General features: G+C 33.3%; 2 protein-coding genes across 5 annotated transcripts in view; one reads left to right on the top strand and one right to left on the bottom strand.

The window, feature by feature from the left end:
* Window positions 1-21,631, bottom strand: part of LOC111511253 (Diuretic hormone 44 receptor 2) — a 329,140-nt gene that overhangs the window by 152,008 nt on the left and 155,501 nt on the right. The gene's annotated exons all lie outside the window — the stretch shown is intronic.
* LOC111507255 (phosphoserine aminotransferase) overlaps window positions 6,418-21,631 on the top strand; it is a 45,782-nt gene continuing 30,568 nt past the window's right edge. Inside the window, exon 1 of one of the 3 annotated variants that reach the window (XM_074180605.1) lies at window positions 6,418-6,699. Coding sequence is in view for 1 of the 3 variants with exons in the window: in XM_074180603.1 (XP_074036704.1) it covers window positions 6,697-6,699 (3 nt within the window). In the remaining 2 variants the exon portion in view is untranslated. Of the gene's footprint in view, window positions 6,700-6,721; window positions 6,747-21,631 lie in introns of those variants that run through there. The other 2 variants (XM_074180603.1, XM_074180604.1) reach the window with 2 other exon arrangements.

Below are 21,631 nucleotides of genomic sequence, written 5' to 3'. Positions count from 1 at the left end.
CCAGTAATTGCATAAGATACGGGAGTATTTTCATGGAAAGTGAGACACACTGTTTGGAAGAGTTACGAAATGAAATTTCAGTCACATGAAAAACTATAATCCTTACTGGTGGACTTCAAATTTTTGGAAAAGGAAACTTTCTTCATCAATTCATGGGAAAATTCTGTAACCTGATTTTGTGTGTCAGGTAGGTGAATTCCACTAGAAAAGGAAACATAAACAAACTGCAGAAAACTTCACTTTCATGGAAATTCGAAACCATTCGGATTTGAGTCTTATTGCTCCGCGAGCTCGGGGTTTAAAGTTTTTTCCAATCAGCCAGTGGAATGCAGCCTCAGCCTCTGACAAAACATGTATTCCCAGTTGAAATGGACTCGCACGATTATGCTATGTGTGAAGTTAGTAAAGATACTCTTCTTGACTCTAGCGGCACCAAATTTCTCCTTTCCGCCAATTTTAACTTGTAGATTGTAACATTACTCAAATATCTATTATCTATTTTCACAGATTTGGGATTCTTCTGAGCAGGATGCAGTTGTATTCCAAATAAATCACAATCAGAATGTGGACATCTATTCAAAGTCCATAATGATTATTCTGATTATTTTCATTCATTCCACAGTTAGGTATACAAATAGACGTCAATATGTTTTTATTTTTGTTAAGTCATTGGGTGGTTTTTCATAATGATTAACGTATAGTGAGAAGTCAGATACAGACGGAGACATCTATTTTTACTGATGTCATATTTAGAATCGGTGGAAGACGTTATGTATATGTTTTAAGGGGCTGTTGGAACAGGTAACATTGCTTGGGTGAAAAAATAACAAATTATGTAGAAGAATAACATCAAAAAATAATCAATACTTCGTAGAATGGGGTGGAATTCAGAAGTTTCTTCAATAACTACAAAATATTTTGTAACAGTTTTCTTGAGTTCAGTACCTCGGTTACTTTGGCAATAAAGTTCAGCAATATTTCGTATTTTCTATTCTCTTTCCCGAAACAGTGAAAAATGTATTTTGAAGGCATCATGAATATTTGAAATGACGGAAATTATAGAAAATAGTGGAAACTAAATGGGGACGGTATATATAATACCTCTGTCAACATTTTAATCAGACACCTTGCCACCTTCATATTTTGTTATAGTGTTAACAAAAGGAAACGAAGAAATACGTCGGATGTGAAATAAAAAAACCGGCCGTCGGGGGCGGTACAGATCTAGAAATATTTTCATTAGAGTCTCTGCCACCTTCATATTTCGTTATAGTGGTCACAACTGGAAATAAAGAAATATGCAGAGGTGAAATCAAAAAACCAGCCGTCGGGGGCGGTACAGATCAAGCAAAATTTTTATCACAGACTCTGCCACCTTCAATTTTAGTATAGGGTTGTAAAATGAAAACAAAGAAATACGTCAGACATGAAATAAAAAACCGGCCGTCGGGAGCGGTACAGATCCAGCAATATTTTTATTAGAGTCTCTGCCACCTTCACATTTTGTTATAGTGGTCGCAACTGGAAATGAATAAATATGGCAAAAGTGAAATCAAAAAACCGGCCGTCGGGGGCTGTACAGATCAAGCAATATTTTTATTAGAGACTCTGCCACCTTCATATTTCGGTATAGTGTTAAGAAATGGAAATAAAGACAAGAGTCAGAGGTGAAATAAAAAAACCGGCCGTCGGGGGCCGTACAGTTCAAGCAATATTTTTATTAGAGACTCTGTCACCTTCATATATATGGAAACAAAGAAATACGTTAGAGGTGAAATCAAAAAATCGGCTGTCGGGGGCGGTGCAGATCCAGCAATATTCGTACAGATTCGCTTCAACGATTTTGGTGATTAGAGGGCCCGCTGGCCAGATTTGAAACCTTTTGATTTTTTATGGGGCTATTTGAAGCACAAAAGTTGTACGTAACTGAACTTGCTCCAATATTGGATATACAGCAGATAATAATAAATATTTGAAGAAATATCGACGTTAAAATTTTCGGAAATATTCGACGTGAAATATCAGTTGAGCAGTTCTGATTTCAAAAAGTTCAAGGCAACCATTCCGAACATTTTCTGAACTGAAATCAACTTATTTCTTCAAATTATCGAAGTTAAACATCGATGTATTTAGGTAATTATCGAATGTGCCGCCATTTTGTAGTTAGTAGAGATATTGTAGGAGCTTCAAAATGATGATGTGTGATGTGTATGTCAAATGGCTTTCGATATAGATTTTTAAGATATTTTGTGTTTTGAGATTGTTTTGTTCTGAAATTTAGTTTGCGTTGACTTTGATTTATGATATAATTGCATTTTTTAGGATGGTATTTACATTTTTTTTTGAGATTATAATAAGTAATATAATTAGTTTGCATTGCCATTCATTGGTTATAATTTTGTATTTATTTTGCATGTGCCGGCTTTAATTTCCTATCTGCCATTTCTCTTCAATAAACTGTAACAAAACATGAAAGTGACTTGGCCTCTAACAAAAGTATTGCTGGATCTGTACCGCCCCCAACGGCCGGTTTTTTGATTCAACCTCTGACGAATTTCTTTGTTTTCATTTCTTAACACTATATCAAAATATGAAGGTGGCAGAGTCTCTGATAGAAATATTGCTGGATCTGTACCGCCCCCGAAGGCCGGTTTTTTTATTCCACCTCTGACGTATTTCTTCGTTTCCATTTTTTAACACTATACCAAAATATGAAGGTGGCAGAGACTCTTATAAAAACATTGGTGGATTTGTACCGCCTCCGACGGCCAGTTTTTTGATTTCACTGCTATATGCCTTCGTTTCCTTTCGTTAACACTATAACAAAATATAAAGGCTGCAAGGTGTCTGATTAAAATGTTGACAGAGGTATATATACTGCCCCCTGCTCGGATTTTTCATTTTTCTATAATTTCCGTCATTTCAAATATCCATGATGCCTTCAAAATATATTTTTCACTGTGTCGGGATAGCGAATAGGAAATATGAAATATTGCTAAACTTTATTGCCAAAGTAACCGAGGTGAGTTCAGTGGCACTTTGACATCCCCAAAGATGATGCAACGGTTTTTGTTTCTAGCGCAATGTTGAAATTTTCCATCTAGAAATTCAATAAATGTTCGCGTATTCAGATTCAGAGTATGATATAGAGCAGAAAGTGTGATATCATTTTTCATTTTCTGAATTGAATGAGATGATTCTTTTTGAATTTACTATATTATATCGGATTGAAATTTTCAAAAAAAAATGCAATTTCACTGAAAATTTTTCTCTAATTGCAAAGACTGATTCAAAAAATATAGATTAAATTATTCAGTACTTTGAAACCACCTCGAAAAATTACTTGGTTGAAACCTAATATGGTCACAGTAAACCATGACTAAATTTTTTTATTCAACTTTTATTCAAATTACTTCTCCAATCAATCAAACTTTTCATATACATGAATGACCATACCGTTAGTAGGTATGGTCATTCATGTTAGTTAAGTAGGACGTTCATGGTATATTTTTTCAATAGACAATTTCATTATATATGCTGGGAATCACACGTTGAAAGATAAGACCTCGTTAGTCCTCATCTCGCACAAGATTCGACTTTTCAGAGTTGACGTTCATAAGGGTGCGACAGCTGGTTAGCGAAAAAAAAACAGATTTCAAACAGATTATTGAACTGTATTCTCTGAAACAAAGGTGTGTAGGTATATTACATGGACTCCAATGAAAATCTACTTTCTTCATAAATGAATGTCAGTTTTTGTTTCTAACATCGAAATCTAATAAACGTTAATCTCTCAAATGGAAGGATGGCGTGTCATTAGTGGAATTGCGTGTTGTCCCAACAATTCTAATAGATTTTCTAAGTGGCTACAAATCAGGATCAAACGTTCAAAAGGTTGAGGTGGTGTGACATTTGGGAGTTTTATCGAAATCGACAAGACCGATGAGTTGATAGACTGATTAATTATCGACTCTCGATCGGATGTGATCGATGAATTGTTTATTCTGTGGTAATTCATGATCACTTTAAAGAAATGAGTAAAAACACGTTTGTTTAATTATCACTAGTTAATTGTATTTATACGACCGTTTTTGGATTTAACCCCATTATCAAGGATAAAACTGAACTGTGAAATTTGAAAACTCGGTTATATCGGGAGTTTTGAGGTGAAATTGAAGGACAGGTAGTTGAACGAACCAGGGTGACAAATTCAAAATTCAATACTGAAGATTATAGGGGTTTTTAAACTTACGAATTCAAGAGTAGACACCTACATAAATCGAGTTGCTCCTTTAGGGGTATTTATTTCTGGTTTTCAATTGATTTGTTGATTGCCATGGATTCCAACAAAGTATTTTTTCCCTTTATTACATATGTAGGATTTTGAAGTTATCTTTACTTGTGTTCTGATTATTGAAGTTGTTCATACATTGCACATTTTTTGTACAAACAGACGTGTTCATGGAGCCTTACGTCAAAGTTTCTACCAGTTTGACCTGTATATACTGCAGAGCATTCGCCACACTCTATTCTATATATACCTGATCATTCTATCTCGTTTGGGTTTTGCATTAAACACAGTTCTGCCTGAATCATTATCACTTATGAAAGTTGTTGATATTTTGTATTTACAGAAGTTATTTTGAATATTCTCTGAAAGTTCATCTGAGTAGTTGATGCTACTATACTCAACTATATTGTTTTCTCTGCAGTTTCTGATATAGATATTGAATTAAAAACCATTATTGTCTTCTAAAATATTCAAATCTAAGAAGTTAAGCTCCTTGTTTTGTTCGATTTCTACTGTGAATTTAATTTTGATATGCAGACTATTGAGAAAGTTTTAAAATTAATTAATGTGTCTGTTTGAACCATCAAAATCAACCTTTATAACCAAGAGGGGGTTATAAAGGATACGTGTATTTTCTATTTTCTGGAGAAATTTTGTGTCAGACTGTGACCTTATCTTTCTTGTAATATGAAGATTATAATAGATTTACTAGAAAGATAGGCACAATGCGTACGGCAGCTCTTCATCGGTGTGCACTATGGATTTCGTTCAAAAAAACTTTTCAGTTTTCTGAAATTTCAGCAATTGAATAATTTCTTTTATAAAGATCTAAGTTGGGCGCCACACAGCCTATAAAATAAATGATACATGACCTGGCCGACTGTGAAACCAAATCTAATCAAATTGAGTTCTTTAAATCACAGCAATGAAGTAATCTATGAAAAATCAGATATTCTGAAGATACTTGATATTCACAAAATACTGGCTAGTTAATAAGAGTAGAAATCAAAATCAGAATGTGTTCCAAATTTGTCATTTAATCATGTGTAAAACTAATTGTAATAACTCAATAATTATTGTAATTGAAAGTACGCTTTCATTTACCTAAGGATAGTCCAGGTAAAAATACCAGGAAAAGTATTACCCATAAGATTAATTGTTACGTTGTAAATTTCACTTAGCACAAGTCACCTAGTTAACTCAACACTTGGTATAAACGCTGTAATTCTTTATTATTGCAATATCTCAAGGTACACTTCTCAAGAAAAGGTTATTCTATTTACACAGCTTCGATACGATAAAACGCCTGACTCCATTGTAGACTCTACCCTAAAAACACAAATATACTTGTCAGTTCGTTTGTCATGAATGAGAGATAAGTCCTACTGCCTTCCATCTCGGTTTTTACTGGATTTCCATCCCAAAGACAGGCTATACTTGTGTGGGATTGTCAAGTATTACTGGACATGGTTTCATTCATTTCGATAGTACAAATCACTGGCTACAGATTTTAGGAGTCGTCATTATGTTGCCCTGTATTTCAAATCCAGTTATTGAACTCTTGTACCGATATTTACCTGATGGGATATCGAAAATCTGTAAAATGACACTGTTCAGGTTGGAATAATGTTGACGGTCAGAAATCAATATCGATTAATTTAGTACTCTGTTGAGATGTTATGCCGTATCTGAAGCCATTTCCCTTTTCTGTTATATTGAAGGTCTTTTATAAACATTCTCATTTTCGTAAACATCACAGTGCTTGACAGCATTGACACGACAGCCGTGACAGCTAACTTTGGTTGAGGGTGTAGGTCTGTTGCATGGAAGTCTGTCAGGAGCGCGTTCGGTTAGATGAACCGAGTGGTTCGACTACTCAGCGAGGAGAGCATTTCCGTGAATTGTAAATAGATTATCGGTTATATGTGCATTTTATGTGTGAATAAATTATGTAGTGTTGTGTTAATCTACGGAATCAAGTACTGAATTAGTTATTTGGTCGAGTCAACGTAGAGATGACGGGAAAGTGACATCTACCGGATATGTTGGAACTTACGTGCAGAGGGACCGGCAACTGAGGGCTGTCGTCAAGTGGATGACATTTGAGAGGTTACTGGGAGATTTCAGATTGAACGGTGAGAGTCTGGACGAAAGGTGATCTGTTGCTGGTTTAGCAGGGTTTTTGAGATATTCGATAATCCTTAAATGGGAATACTCCTGCAAAACAGTATTTGACGATTTTGGATAGAACAGTTGGATCTGTGGTAATATTTTTGGCCTCGATCCATAATCATCTCTTCAAGAGGAATTTGAGGTTATCATCCAGATTGTCCCGGAATCGAGTCTCAGGTGGATATCATTATTGGGCCCCTGTATAACCTAATCAAAGGCAGGCTGAGGCATCCATGGTAAGAGTCGTTTTGTCCCAACTTGTAAAAGAAACTCCCTTTCCGGGGTTAGTGTATTTTTTCCCACATTCACTGATGATTCCTGTAGATAAAAAGACCCCTATATGTTTCATTCGAATCAATTTGACTCGTCCCGTCATCTAACCATTTGAACCGATAACATCGACTATTTTAAATTCCCATTCAGTACTAGATTCAACTAGAAGTTGAATACTTGTAGAATTTTCATAGTGATGTCTTAGCGAGACAGATTCTTAGAGTTCTTCTGCTCCAGTGTCAATTATTTTATACTCTTATCAACTATTTGATTCACGTTGGGTACATAGTGTTCCATCTGGCTTTCTGTTGAAAAGGGAATTACTTAGTTAATTCACACATTAACTGGGACTTCACTATGATAACTGATGTATATAGGGGTGTAAATATTTTATTGATTCAAACACATACCGGTTGTCCCGAAGATTCATTTATTTAGATGGTAAGGGATGCTCCTTTGAAATATGTTTGATATAGTGATTGTTTGATATAGTGATTGACTTTCTGGCTGAATTCACCGATAGTTGGCAACGTGTTTGGTATCATTTGTAAAACGAAAATTGAGGTGTTTTCTTCCATTCACAAGTACCTGTTGACACCGATGCGCCTACGCCTGTTAGTAGCTATTTTAGGAAAAATGAGTCAAGTGGAAGTAATATTTGCTTGTTAGTTTCTCGTCGAGCTGTAGATGCAGTTTTCTTCGACCAGGAATGGGACAGACTTGGATCACGTACTTTTCTAATTGATAAAATAGACTTAGACTATCTTGTGGACGTGGACAATGAAATTTATCGACCTGGACGAATTAAAAACCCACCATTCGTTAAATTAACTGAAAATCTATTCCGTAAGGCAATCAGAGATAAAAGCCCTTGTTCTTCCCTCTTTAATGATTCCAGACAAGTTCTGTAGAAGCTCTTCTGCAGGAAAACTATGTAGCATTTAATTTTAAAATAACATAAAAATTAAATACTATTTGTTTTCTTTTCTTGATATATGTGAACTAATCAATACCATGATATAAAATTGAACAGCATAAAATTCATAGCTTTATTTGTGAATTGATGCAGTATCACTATGTTTTCGTTGATGAATCTACTTCCCGGTAGTACAGTGTTGTGATAACCTAAAATAAGACCAAAATACATTTATCGATTCTTCAACTGAATGATATTCTAAAGCTTACCTGTTGTCTCCTGGAAGTACACATAAGTTTAGCTTTCTATATCTAATGTGCAGAATCTGAACCATTTTCTGTAACGAAATAAAATAGATTTATAATTCAATCGTAATTACCTTTATTTGATGAATTTGTTTAGTACTATACTATCTCACTCACCTGATGTATTATACCATGTATATAATTGTTCATTTCTTTGTATTGTTGTGATAATCATAACATTTGATGTTTTTGATCATACTGAATCTCAAGTAATCTTTCCGGAGTGGTGTTCATTGTTTGAATTTGAATAACATGTTATTCACCTTCAAGGTTGACCCAATCTAGTTGTCATCTCCGTACCATCCTCTGCTCTTGCGTCAGTATGAAACCATCCAATCTCGTTCATCCAATGTTCATGGTGCGACCTTTAATTGTTCATAACCTTTTACTCATTCTGTACTCATTCTGACATGTGTTGAAGAGAGATGGATATTACACTTCTGTACGTTGGGCAAAGTTTCAACTGAAGCCGAAGGTTTTAGAGTTCAAGTTAGTTTTTGTTCAACAAAAAAAGTTTTGAAGATTGCCATTTTTATTAATTTGTAGAAAAATGGAAAGTCGTGCAGTATCTGTTGAGAGGATTAGTCCTCATATTGATCTGCTCTATTTTTGGTGTTTGATGATAAGTTTATCAAGTACAGTCAGTATTCCATCCGTTTATTTGTTTGAAGACCTATCGTGATTTGAAATGCTGCTGGAGTCCAGAGGTATGTAAAAAAAAAGTTTTAAAAAAACCGTTCTACATCGGAAGGACAATTTCAAATTCCTTCCGTTCATGCAAAATAATAAACATGAAATGGGAAGTAAAATGTTCCTATTTCACAGGGTCTTTGTTTTGGGACATACTTTTGGAGCTTCCTGGTTCCCGAATTTTCATTTTTTTTCAATGCGAAAGGCAGCAGATTTTGATGGATCATCGTGATACTGAACACCCTTCAGTCGCTGAGATGCTCAATTACTGAGCCCATTTGGTTTTGAGCCCATATGTTGTCGAGTCCAGTTTATTTTGATCATTCCTGATTCTATATTTTTGTCTGAGCTTCCATTCAGATGAACGAAAAACATTATATCCACCATTATGTCATCACTACCTTGTGAAGATTTATTGAGGTCAGTTTCACCAGTTTTGAGTATGTTCTGAAGTTATTTTATATATGGGTATCATCTGATTGAAAATTATAATTTTCCTATTTTCAATATATTACATTGATATTACAAGATGGTATCATCAAACCGGTTGAAAATCGAAAAATTGAAAGACTGATCAGTATAAAAAAAATCGTTATTTATTGTATATACTCATCTAATTGTATATCATGTATTTGGGTTATCATTAAAATTTAATGGGGTATTTTAAACTTTCATTTCATTACTCTCTGTTAATACCTACTCATAAGGTTTCTGAGTTCCACAACACCAAAAACTTCAGTTGCACTCCATGGCAATTGACCATCAAAAAATAAAAGGTAACGTAGAAATAATAATAAAATCATGTATTTTGAATCCATGACCCAGTGCTGCCTGACGAAGAGCTGCCGTTAGCTTGTGCAGTTGTTTAAAAAAAATGTATACGCTACAACTATTATAAAAAGTCTCCAATACTAAAACCCTGAAAAAACAATTTCTATAATGCAAATTCATTCGAAAGTTCCATTCACTGAAAGGTAAACCTCATATGCAATTGAAAGGATCGAAATAAATTTTCATACCTTCCTAAACGAAGGGTTCTGTTAACCAAAAAAATCACGAATAACATTTTTAAAGATATGGCGTCGCTCGTTCTGGAAAAGTGGTTGTGACCCAGTAGAATCCTCAAAAAGTGCAACCATTTATGGAACTCTTAAAATCTATATATGGAACTATATCCGAAACAATATCGTTCAAATCCTTGAAATTGGACCACACGGCTCACCACTAAACAAATCCCTTCTCGAGATTCTCGTTCATCACTCCCCTTTCCAAAATGGCACATCTCCTTGCCGTTCTCATGATCAAGGATCACCTACCGCGCAAGTCTATTCTGAGGAATTCACCCAAATAATTTTGGCAACACGGCATTCCTGACTTTCGGTTTAACGAAAATAAAAAATCTACCTCGAAGGAATCCGATTGAATCGGTCCTATTGGAAAGAAAACTTACCAATCCTTACCAGAAACTAATTATCATACGTGTAATGAGAAGTGAAAATTTTAGCGAGGCAAAAGGTGTGAATTGGATTGCCTACTTCTCAGGAAACTTTCTTTAAAATCAATTAGGATTACCTTCGGTGGAATAAAAATGAAATGAAATGTACAGTACGTTTTTATAAACGCTACAAGACATGTGTCACGGAGTTTGCTAAATTCGGAAGTTATTTATGGATTTTCATTACTCTTATCTAAATGTATTTCATGAGGGGAAGACATTCGTCTGTTGGAATGTTAGAAAACATGTTTTTTAGGTCGAATGATATTAGTTTGATATTATTTTTGATATTCAAATTTGATAATCTGTCCGCTAGATATACTGAATTCAGAACTGTGTTTCAAGGATTTGAATCTTGAATAAATTACTGGTTGGGATATTTATATTTGATACTCTTCCAAGATGAACTGAAAATAATCAAGCAAATTGCCGTAAACAATTAGGTACCAAAAGATAATATCAGGTGAAACTCATGAAACACTGCCGAGAACAGAATATAGTCAAGTATAGTAGCATTAACTACTCAGGTAAACTTTCAGAAAATATTCAAAATTACTTCTCTACAAAATATCAACAGCTTTCATGAGTAATAATAATTCAGACATAACTCTGTTCAATGCAAAACCAAAACGAGATATAATGAAAAAATCAGGTATATAGAATAGTGTGTGGCGAATGGTCTGCGGTATATACAGGCTAAACCGGTAGAAATTTTGACGTAAGGCTCCGTGAACACGTCTGTTTGGTTGATTATTATATGAAGTTTCCAAAAGTATTTTTGCATAAGGGTGACTCATTTCTCAGTTATGTATGAAAATGATGATCAACATTCAATAATCCCATAAATCGATGAAAAAGAATATCGCAAAAAACAGTACAAAAATGTATTCTGCAAAATTTCCACTCAGTTGATTAGTGAGTCGTATGAAAGCACTCTTGAGCTGGATTCTGGTTCAGCCTACCTTATTCTGAACATTTTGAAAAATGGTCGCAAATTACCGCAAAAATAACAATGATTTCAAATAATGAATAATAATAAATGATTTTAAACGGAAGTAATAGGGAAGCTGATTTATGCTGATTGCCAGCAAGTATTTTGCAGCTGATACTGTAGTCGATTCATGCAAAATCCAATTATTAATTCAGAAACTATCATTTAAAACTACACATGGTATTCTGCGAACCGAATAATTTCTCAAAAGCTCGTTTTAGAGAGTTCAACTCCTGTGATAATTTGAACAAATCGTCGAAAACTACTCCTATCGAAAGTTGAAAGCAAATATATTGATGAAGTTTGAGAATGGAATTGGTTGTGTGTGTGACGACTGGAAAATTGGCTGAGAGGTCGTCTTTCTCAAAACAAATATTCAATTAGTTTACGATATAAATTTTCTGGGAACCACATTGAAGTTTGTCTGAGTGAGTATCAAGTCGCTGTAGGGAATGTACCCCCAGTCTGTTTTGATAATATTCCATGATATAAACTGGTCATCTATTTCCAAGTATTTGAAGTTTTCACTCTTACAAAATAATAATAAATGTATGTATATGTATAAGATAGTATGGACAATACAGTCGGTGGTTGAACACTCAGATTGATTCACTGTTGGAAAAGTGTATCGTTGTTTTTTATCGACCTTTTTTTGGGTAATTGTTACCTTCCACAATCTGAAAAAATATAAAAATTATAAAAATTATAATGGAGAACTTTATACAAGTGTAGAAGGGCAAACTTTTTAGTTTACCCCGATAAGTTACTGCGTAAAAATCAAAGTATTTTTCACAAAAAAAATCTTCTATTTATCAGTTACTTGTCGTATTTCACAATTTTGCCTATCAAAAAAAATTATTAAGAAATTATACTTATCTTTTACGTTTCGGAGGCCAAAATCTGCCTCCGTCTTCAGAAATAGATAAAAATTCGAATATATACGCAGTTATTCCTTTTTTTGAGAGCTTATTTCTTTACTTCTTCGACAGATGTCAAAGAAGTTTTGAAATATGAAATTATGTCAATGTTGTTGATTGACAACTGAAATATTCGATGTAATACAAGGTACTCTCCGATATCAGTTTGTTGCCATTTCGCCACTGTCCAAAGTTTTCTTCAAGATGGGTAGCCAAGTACGGTCTATTTCTAAGGAGCTATTCGAGATACAATTCTCTCCAGACATGAGAATATACGCTGATTCTTTTAGCTTACGTCTCTTAGAATGAGGCTCATTGGTAATCTTTCTTGTCCTATTCCATTCCACCCGATGTTCACCGTCTGATTTTAAAATGTGTTCTGATTTTGATCCTGTCAATTGTCTATTTTTTATATAATCTCGATGTTCATTCTCATGCACTTTCAATGGTCTTGAGGTTTCACCAATGTAACTTTTACCACAAGAACAAGGTATTTTATAAATACAATTTTTTGTTTTTTCTTCAGTGTTGTTGGGTTTTGTATGTGTGAGTATAGATCTCAGTGTATTTTTTGTTCTGAAAGTAGTTCTAACATCATATCTATTTCCAATTCGTCTTATTTTTTCAGATAGTCTTGGAATGTAAGGCATAACGTTAGTTGTAAAAGGTGTCGTTGGATGTTGAGTCGGTAATTGTTGAGTTGGATGTTGTTGAATTTGTGAAGCTGTTTGTATGTTCGTTTGGTTTTTAATTGACTCTTTATTTTCTATTGAATTTATCGTTGAATTTATGAAAGAATCTGGATAAGCGTTATCTTTCAAAACAGATTTAATTGATGATATTTCTTTATTGAGATTTTCAGTTGAATTGCATATCATTTTAGCTCTTTTGTAAAGGCAATTTATTATACCTTTTTTAACACTCGCATGATGATTTGATGTATAGTGGAGATATTTATTTGTATGTGTTTTTTTCCGATAAACATTTGTATCAAGTTGATCTGATGACTTCTCCAACATTACATCAAGGTAAGGGAGTCGACCATCTTGTTCAATCTTTATTGTGAATTTTATTGTCGGCTCCCGCTCGTTGATATAATTCAAAAAAGTATTCAGGTCATCGTTGTTTCTATTCCAAATAGCAAAAATATCGTCAACGTATCTCCACCAAACTTTGGGACCATTCTGATAAGTTTCAACAAAAGATTCTTCAAAATACTCCATATATATGTTACTTAAGATGGGAGATAAAGGGGAACCCATAGCCATGCCAAATTCTTGTTGATAGAAATCATCTCTATATTGAAAATAGGTTTTGTCTATACATAATTTTAAAAATTCTAATATAGAATTAACATCCAACTTCGTTCGATGTTTTAAAGTTGAGTCATTTTCCAACCTGGATTTGACAATTTGAACAGTTTTATCAACAGGAACATTCGTGAAAAGACTTTCAACATCAAATCTCATCAGAACATCACCATCACTGAGTGTTATGTGTTTAAGTTTATCTATGAAATGGGTTGTATTTTTTAGGAAACTATTACTGTTTCCTGAAATTGGTTTCAAAATTTCCAAAAGGTATCTTGCTAATTTCTGACAGGGAGATGCAATGGAACTTACAATTGGTCTTAAAGGAACATTAGGTTTATGTATTTTTGGTAAACCATAGAAATGTGGAGGTTTACTAAAATGAGAAATTAGTTGAGTGCGTTCTGTTTTGGTTAGCATGTCTTTATATTTAGCCAATGTTCTATAAATTTTTTGTTCAATTGATTTTGTTGGACCATCCTTTAGTTTTTTGTAAACGTTTTTGTTATGTTGTGTTATGTAAAAGTGTAACGGACGAGTTATGACAATGTTATTTTTTTCATTGTTATGAAAATATATCATTTTCTGCATCTGAAATTTTTGAGTGACAATGCTCAACCTGGTGATGAATATGAATATGAATCATTGATTCAGGAGGAGTCAGTTTTATTTTTCATAGAAACCTGCTACTGAAGAGGTAATGATGGGCAACCATCGTTAAATTTTCGGTAAACTGTAGGTTAACTAGGATTGATTCATTTCATATAGAAATAACTTCTATATCAATCAGGATATTTGGTTCAAAAAATTCTTGTTGAACTATCAATTAATTCTAATTCATATAATTGATGTTGTACACGTTGGCAGTCAGTAAAGTCGTCGATTTTATAATATAGTTCCTGGTCATCTGCAAATAGTAGGCTAGAAATATCTGAAGAGGTTGCCAGATTAATAATAAAAATTGAAAATCAAAGAGGTCCAAGATTAGAACCTTTTGGTACCCCAGACGTAACTACGTACTGAGACAATTTGAAAGATATATATTCGACGGATTGTTTTCTATTAACTAGATAAGATTCAATTAGGTAAGCAGTTAGTTAGAGTATCCCAATTTTGTCAATTTGCTGAGAAGAACATAACGGTCTATTTGATCGAAGGCTTTCTGAAAGTCTAAATAAACAACATAGACTTGTTAAGTTGAATATGTCTATTAGAGTTATAGAGAGAACGTCGATACAGTCCTTTATCACAAGACTAGGACTACGGTGAGTTTATTTTTTAATTTTTTTAAGCAGTAACAATATCGATTCTAGAGAAGGCAGGGATGTTTAATGTATCTGAATCAGAATCATGAGGATTTTCACGAATCATATTCTCGTCAGACACCAAGTACAAACTTCTGAAGTACTTGGCGAATCCATTGACAATATCCCCAGGCTTATCGAATAACTCATCACTGAGTTTCATTATACCCGGTATACGCGAATGGCATTTTTCACTGTGTATGAAAAACCAGAAAGTCGAGCTGACAGATAAAATATTATTTTCAGCTATGTTTGTAAATTGACTCTATGCTGCTTTCATTTCAGTGTTGACAGTTTTTCTAAGATCCGAGAATTGATTTTGATAATATGATAGCAAATTTTTATCTTGAATAACTTCTTAATTTTCATTCGAAATTATTATCTATTCGTTAATTGGAAGTAAATTTATCCCAGATTGATTCACATCGAACATATTTCTCAACGAGGCTAGTTTCATGTCACCTTGTGATGAAACAGTTTCTGCATGACACTCAAACGAATCCTGTATTCAGTTTTGTTCCATCCTCTTTCATTTCCTTCAAAAGGAATTTGAATTCTCGTTATCACATGATACTAAAAAACATATCTTTTTTATTTGTATTTATAGACCACCAATGTGTAATGTCACAGTTTTTTATATAGATTGGAGATTTTTTTGTCAAACCTTCTAGTCAATTCTCAGCTTATTATAGCTGGAGATCTCAACATGAATCATGATGACAAAAATTCTGCATCTACTCAGGCACTCGACACATCGCTCTTATCATATGAAAATGTCATATTTCATCAGTTCGGACTTCCATTGTCTAATATATTATAAATTGATTTGATAACCCTGAAAAAAACCAAAAAGATCAACCGAAAATAACAATTTTATTAAACAAAAAACTGAAATTACAAAGAAATGACATACAAGCAACAACCAATCAAATAAAAATTGAAATGATAATAAAAGCTGAAGAAATTGAAATATTGAAATAATAATAAAATAACAAAATATTATTAACAAAAAAATGAAAAAACAAAATTGAAAGATTTCAAACCAAATTATGTACCAACGTTTCGATTGTTAGTATCCAAAATTGTCTTCGAGTGATAACAGTCATCAACTAGGTTTGAAATATTTTAATTTCATTTTTTCATTTTTTTGTTAATAATATTTTTAATTTTTCAATTTTTCCAGCTTTTGTTAATATTTCAAATTTTATTTGTTTGGTTGTTGCTTGAATGTTATTTGTGTGATTTCAGTTTTTCGTTTAATAAAATTGTTATTTTCGGTGAATCTTTCTGTTTTTTTTTTTCAGGGTTATCAAATCAATTTATATTATATCAGACAATGGAAGTCCGAATTGATGAAATACACCACGAAACATTGTCAACCACCTTCAAACAAACATTGAAAATGTCAGTTCAAGAACAAACACGAGTCTCACAGCATTCATCTACTACTATCGACTATATTTGCACAAACCTGGATAAAGAAAAATTGACGTGCAGTGTGATCTCAGCTGATCTATCAGACCATGAAGGTATAATTTTCAAATTCCCTATCAAAAGTAATAACTCAAAGAAATCATTCTTTTGGTAAAATATACAGCTCCAAAAATTTTAACAAATTTAAACACAATTGCGAGCAAACTGCATGGGAAGAGGTTTTGTCTTCAAGCGATTCTATAGGCGCCTTCCAAGGATTATTAACCAGACTTTTTGTACAATATTTTCCTAAACGGAAAATAAAGATTAAAGAAAAAAATAAATCGTGGATTACACAGGGCATCAAAATTTCTGCGACCAACTTGATATCGCTACACTCAATACGAAAATATTTTTCCGATAATTTGTTTATAATATTTTTCAACAAATATCGTCAAATTTACAGACGGGTAATTGAACATGCAAAAGAAATTCATTACAAGAGTAGAATAAACAAAGCTGATAATAAAATCAAAGAAAACTGGGCCATAGTGAATAGTCTAAGAAATGAATCAAATTCAATTCCAGAACACGTCAATATAGATCACGAAACACTCAATAATTTTTACTGCACAATTACTCAAAAACTCAATTCATCCCTCGTTTCTACTTCAAATCCTATGGATTATTTAAATAATGTAAATATGCCCAACAACTCTCACTTTGAAGACACAAATTTATTAGACCTGAAAGAAATCTTGCAAGAAAATAAAAACAAATATGCAACGGGCATTGATGAAATTTCAGTAAAAATTTCAAATAACCTTCCCGAATTTTCTTTGAATACACTAGTGATGGTTATAAATGAATCCTTTTCCCTTGGAAAATTCCCTTCGTGTCTAAAAACAGCTCTTATAATTCCTATTTTCAAAGGTGGTAATGCAGAAGATCCAAATAACTTGAGACCTATCTCCATGCTCTCAACACTCTCAAAAATCATTAAAAAAATGGTGAAAAAAGGTATTAGCTTTTATTCATGAATACAATATATTAACCAACTGTCAATTTGGCTTTCAGAAGGCAAAAGGCACAAATGATGCAATTTTTTCCTTTCTTGAACATGTCTACACACATCTCAACAATGGTGAGGTCGTAGCTGCAGTATTCTGCGATTTCTCCAAAGCTTTTGACTGTGTAAATCATGAACTTCTTTTGCAAAAGTTAAACTACTATGGCTTTAGAGGAGTGTGTGATAACTGGTTGGTTCAGGTCTTACTTGAATGATAGAAATCAGTTAGTGAGATCAAACGGAAAACTATCACACACTAAGGATATCTTATGGGGCGTTCCACAAGGATCAGTACTGAGCCCGATTCTTTTCCTCAATTATGTAAATGACCTGGTTACTCTCTCAATTCAAGGAATTTTTACCATTATGTATGAAATCCTACTCAACAATCATAGTTGTTAACATAATATTTGGTTAGAGTTCGAAAATGTATAGTTTACTTTTCTTATCGTGTATATGTATTTATTGGCTTCTCAAGGGGGCTGTGGAAGAATTGGCTGCAGAGTCTAACTGCTCTCCTTTTATTTACCTGCATTTGATACTTTTGTTTTGTAAAGTTATTTTGTATTATTTTTATGTACTGGTAAATAATAAATGTATTATTATTATTATTATTATTATCTTTGCGGATGACACCACGCACCGTTGGCATGGAAAAAATACTTCTAATATGAAACAAACTTTCTCTAGTGATTAAGAAGTGAAGAAGTGAAAAAATGGTGTAACTCTAACTACTTGTGCTTTAATATAAAAAAAAAACCTAGTCACCTTCAGCTGTGATAATAACAAGTTATACTTGAATGGACAAATTCTTGAGAATAAAAAGCAATTCAAATTTCTGGGAATCTTCATGGATAACAAATTAAAATTTGATCAACATATTTCAGCTTTGAATAAAAAATTGGCATCACGATGTTATGCACTTCGAATAGTTTCAAATGAACTGAGTTCATCCACAACAAAAATGATATACCATTTCCTGATTGAGTCCCACCTGTTCAGTATGTATATTCACTATTATTTGTTTACTCTCTCATTTACCCTGTATATGATTATATTTAGTTTGATGTTCAGTTGTTGTAACTAAAACAGAGAGAATAAAAACAAACTTTTTTGACTGACATTGAATTTCAATATTTCGTTCTTCCAGACCGGATTTAACTTAGATATTTCAGGTAAAACACAACACCACCTGAGATATAGTGCCTTCTGTGGATTTTGCAGTCAACAACTTTTCCATTCAGTGTTTGTTTTGCAAAAGCGAGCGGTTAGATACTTATGCGAGGTGGGTGTGCGTGAGTCATGCAGACCATTATTTTTTAGAGAAAAAATTCTCACTGTTACTTGTATTTTCATACTTGAAACTGTTTGCCTGATTTACAGAAAACATAATATGGTTGGAACTCCGGAACATACAAATTACATAACCCGGCAAGTAACTGAAAATAAAATACATCTTCCTGCCAAAAACAAGCCAGACCAAGTATTCTTTGACTTATGAACGTAAAAACCTAATGTATAATCACATACCTTACTAAATTAGAAAGGAAAAAAGCTATAAAAAGTTCAGAAATCTTGTTAAAGATGCCCTTGCAACTAAAGCGTACTGCAATCTTGCTGAATATTACAATGGAACTTTGCTGTGATTCAATATACTCAGGTGTTTTTTTTTTGTTGTTTATATTGACATCTATACTTTAAATTATATTTCATACTGGGATATATGTTATTTTATTGCCATGACATGTGAACTTATGTTCAAATTGTGTATATTTGTTATTTACATCTTTTGAAAGGGACTATACAAACGATTTTGTCTACAATTTATCAAATTTTATTTTCTATTGTTATATTTCATCTATTAGATATGTGATCTTAGTTTTGCTCAAATTGTGTTTCTGTTTATTTGTGTTTTTGAATTGTTTCTTTTATTTTATTCTTTGAAGTGCTATATACTTATACCTGATTTTTAACAAGCTTTTTCAATAAGATTTTACTTATTTTCTTGGACAATAAAGTATATTTCTATTTTATCCCATCATTCATTTCTATATCACGATTTCTTTTAAATTTATGAATTATCGAATAAAACATTGAATTTTCTCTAAGTATTCGTCATATGCAATATCCTATCATATCTGGGACGATAGTACGACACGAATAGACGTGTGAGAAGTGCTATTAATCTGTTTTTTAAAAAATTAATACAGATGATCTTAGTGTTCTGCTCATAGGGGAGTGAAATAACATGCCCCAGGGCTAAATTGGAACTTCAGTTTTTGAAATGCCTCGGAGAACGGAAGTTGTTGTCCAAGGTGAAGGGGACAACACCCGATATTGAAAAATTGCTTTATCACTTGATTTTTAACCAATAGCTTCTCAAGTTATCATTCAATTGTTAATTTTTATTGTGACCAATAAAAAATATGATGAGAAAACGTAATGCCTCCTCTAATCATTCATCAATCCGGGTGGTCTTGAGTGTCACCCAAAAGCTATATTCCAACATAGGGTGTCTTGAACCTAGATGAAAGGAACATATCTTTGTTTTTCCTTCTATAATGTGTAAACCAGGCCTTTTTTTCCTATCAACTGAAGCACATTTCATAATCGAGCTGAAAATGAAGAAGTTGTTCGAAACAAAATTTGTTAATATTTCATAGTGGTTGTTTTCTGAATACCTCAGTGTATAAATGTAAATATTGTTACGAAGTATCGCTTCCAGGCGAATGGTTGAAACTCGGGGTATGCTTAGTCGTGAAGTTTCTTATTAGAAATAGTGGTTCAGTTTTTGAGAAGACACCTTTGCCATTTGAGAAACGTGTACTCCAACATTATTATGTCGAGTTCTGTCTAATACATTCAAGTTCTTGCAGAAAATTGTTGCATGGGTTCCCTGAGAAAATTGCAGTGATGGATTATAGTCACTGCAAGCTGAAGTTTCTCAGAGACATACAATACTGGCTTTCAGACATCTGAGTACTGTCATCAACAAAAAATATACTGAATGTCAAAGCTTTATAAACAGGTGGTTGATGTTCAATGGAGAACATAAGGGTATCTGGCAAGCCATAATATCGCAGTTAATCAATCAGTCAATACCAGTCACGGCAAAAACCGTAGGAATATCAAGCGTGAGTAATTTATCGATAATCATTCCAAATAAAATGAATGAAAAGACTTGTCTAATTTCTACTAATTATTTTATGTTTACGGCCACAGTTTCGGGTTTTATCCTATAAGTATAAATCAGTTTGATCTTTCTCTTGAAGATGATCACTTGGTGATCAAAACATGTGTTGAGGTGTTAAAATAACGGTTTGGTGTTGGGAAAAAACTCCATTAATATTCATTGCTATACCAAAGGTTCCAAACAGTTCATCACAAGTATAAAACAGGGGTGCCAAATATAAAAATTCAACACGGAAGAATATATAAATTACCGGGGTTGTCAAACTTATAAATTCAAGAATGGATACCTACATAAATTGAGCAGGAAATATCATGGGCAGATAGTTGTTGGTTCACAAATGTATCAAAAACACCTTCAGTTTCAAGTGTAGGTATTTTCAGTCGCAGACCCAAGACAGAGATATCAATCTGCCAACTTCATGTATGAGTCAATAAAAATATTCTCGAACAGTCAAGCGGCATTGAATGCTCTTGGCTCCTACCGAGCAACGTCTAAATTGGTAGCTAATCGCCAAAAACGACTCTCCTTCCAGTATTGGCTCACTCCAAGGCGTTTATTCACGCTTCGAAGCTTGATACCAAACAGTTGTTGGACTACAGTAGGGATGAACTAAGATATCCAACAGGCCTTCTTACAAGTCACTGTCACTTGAATCAGCATATGCAAGACTCTGACTGTCGGAAGACAGTATGTGTCTCCTCCGTTTGTGAAATTATGAAATAGAAGGGCACATACATTGTTTCCGAACATTTCCACAGATGAATGCCTCTTCCTTTGTAAAAAACAAATTAGATGAATGTAATACAAACTCATTTATGACTAAGGAATTTTGCATTCTCTTAAATACATGTCCGAAACACATTTTTTTTAAATATAATAATAATTTTTATCTACAAAACTCAAATGAATTTGTTGAAAGCCATGAAAACTGAAGAATCAATCAAACACCCGAAAAATATAACCACAAACAATCAACTCCTTTTATGTAGGTCTCCACTGTTGAATTTTTATAGTTGGCATCCCTTTACATTCAATCATATCTCCATCCAGCTTACCTGAAAACCTCCTATAACACCACGTTTTTAGATTTCAAATGTATTGTTCTTGATAATGGGGTATAACCTGAAACAGGTTGTAGAAATGAATTAACTAATGGAAATTAGACAAAGGTGTTTTTATTCATTTCATCAAAGTGATCATGAATTTCCCCAAATAAAACAAGTAGGTAAGTAATCAATTACACATATGAATCCAAAGAATTTCAATAAACGTGTAAAAGGGGGTCACCTGCC

This window comes from Leptinotarsa decemlineata, unplaced genomic scaffold (assembly GCF_025532065.1).
Source record: "Leptinotarsa decemlineata unplaced genomic scaffold, Ldec_3_MD MMD2_tig00026299_RagTag_RagTag, whole genome shotgun sequence".
In the NCBI taxonomy this organism is placed as follows: domain Eukaryota; kingdom Metazoa; phylum Arthropoda; class Insecta; order Coleoptera; family Chrysomelidae; genus Leptinotarsa; species Leptinotarsa decemlineata.
This window is presented reverse-complemented; position numbering and strand designations above follow the sequence as displayed.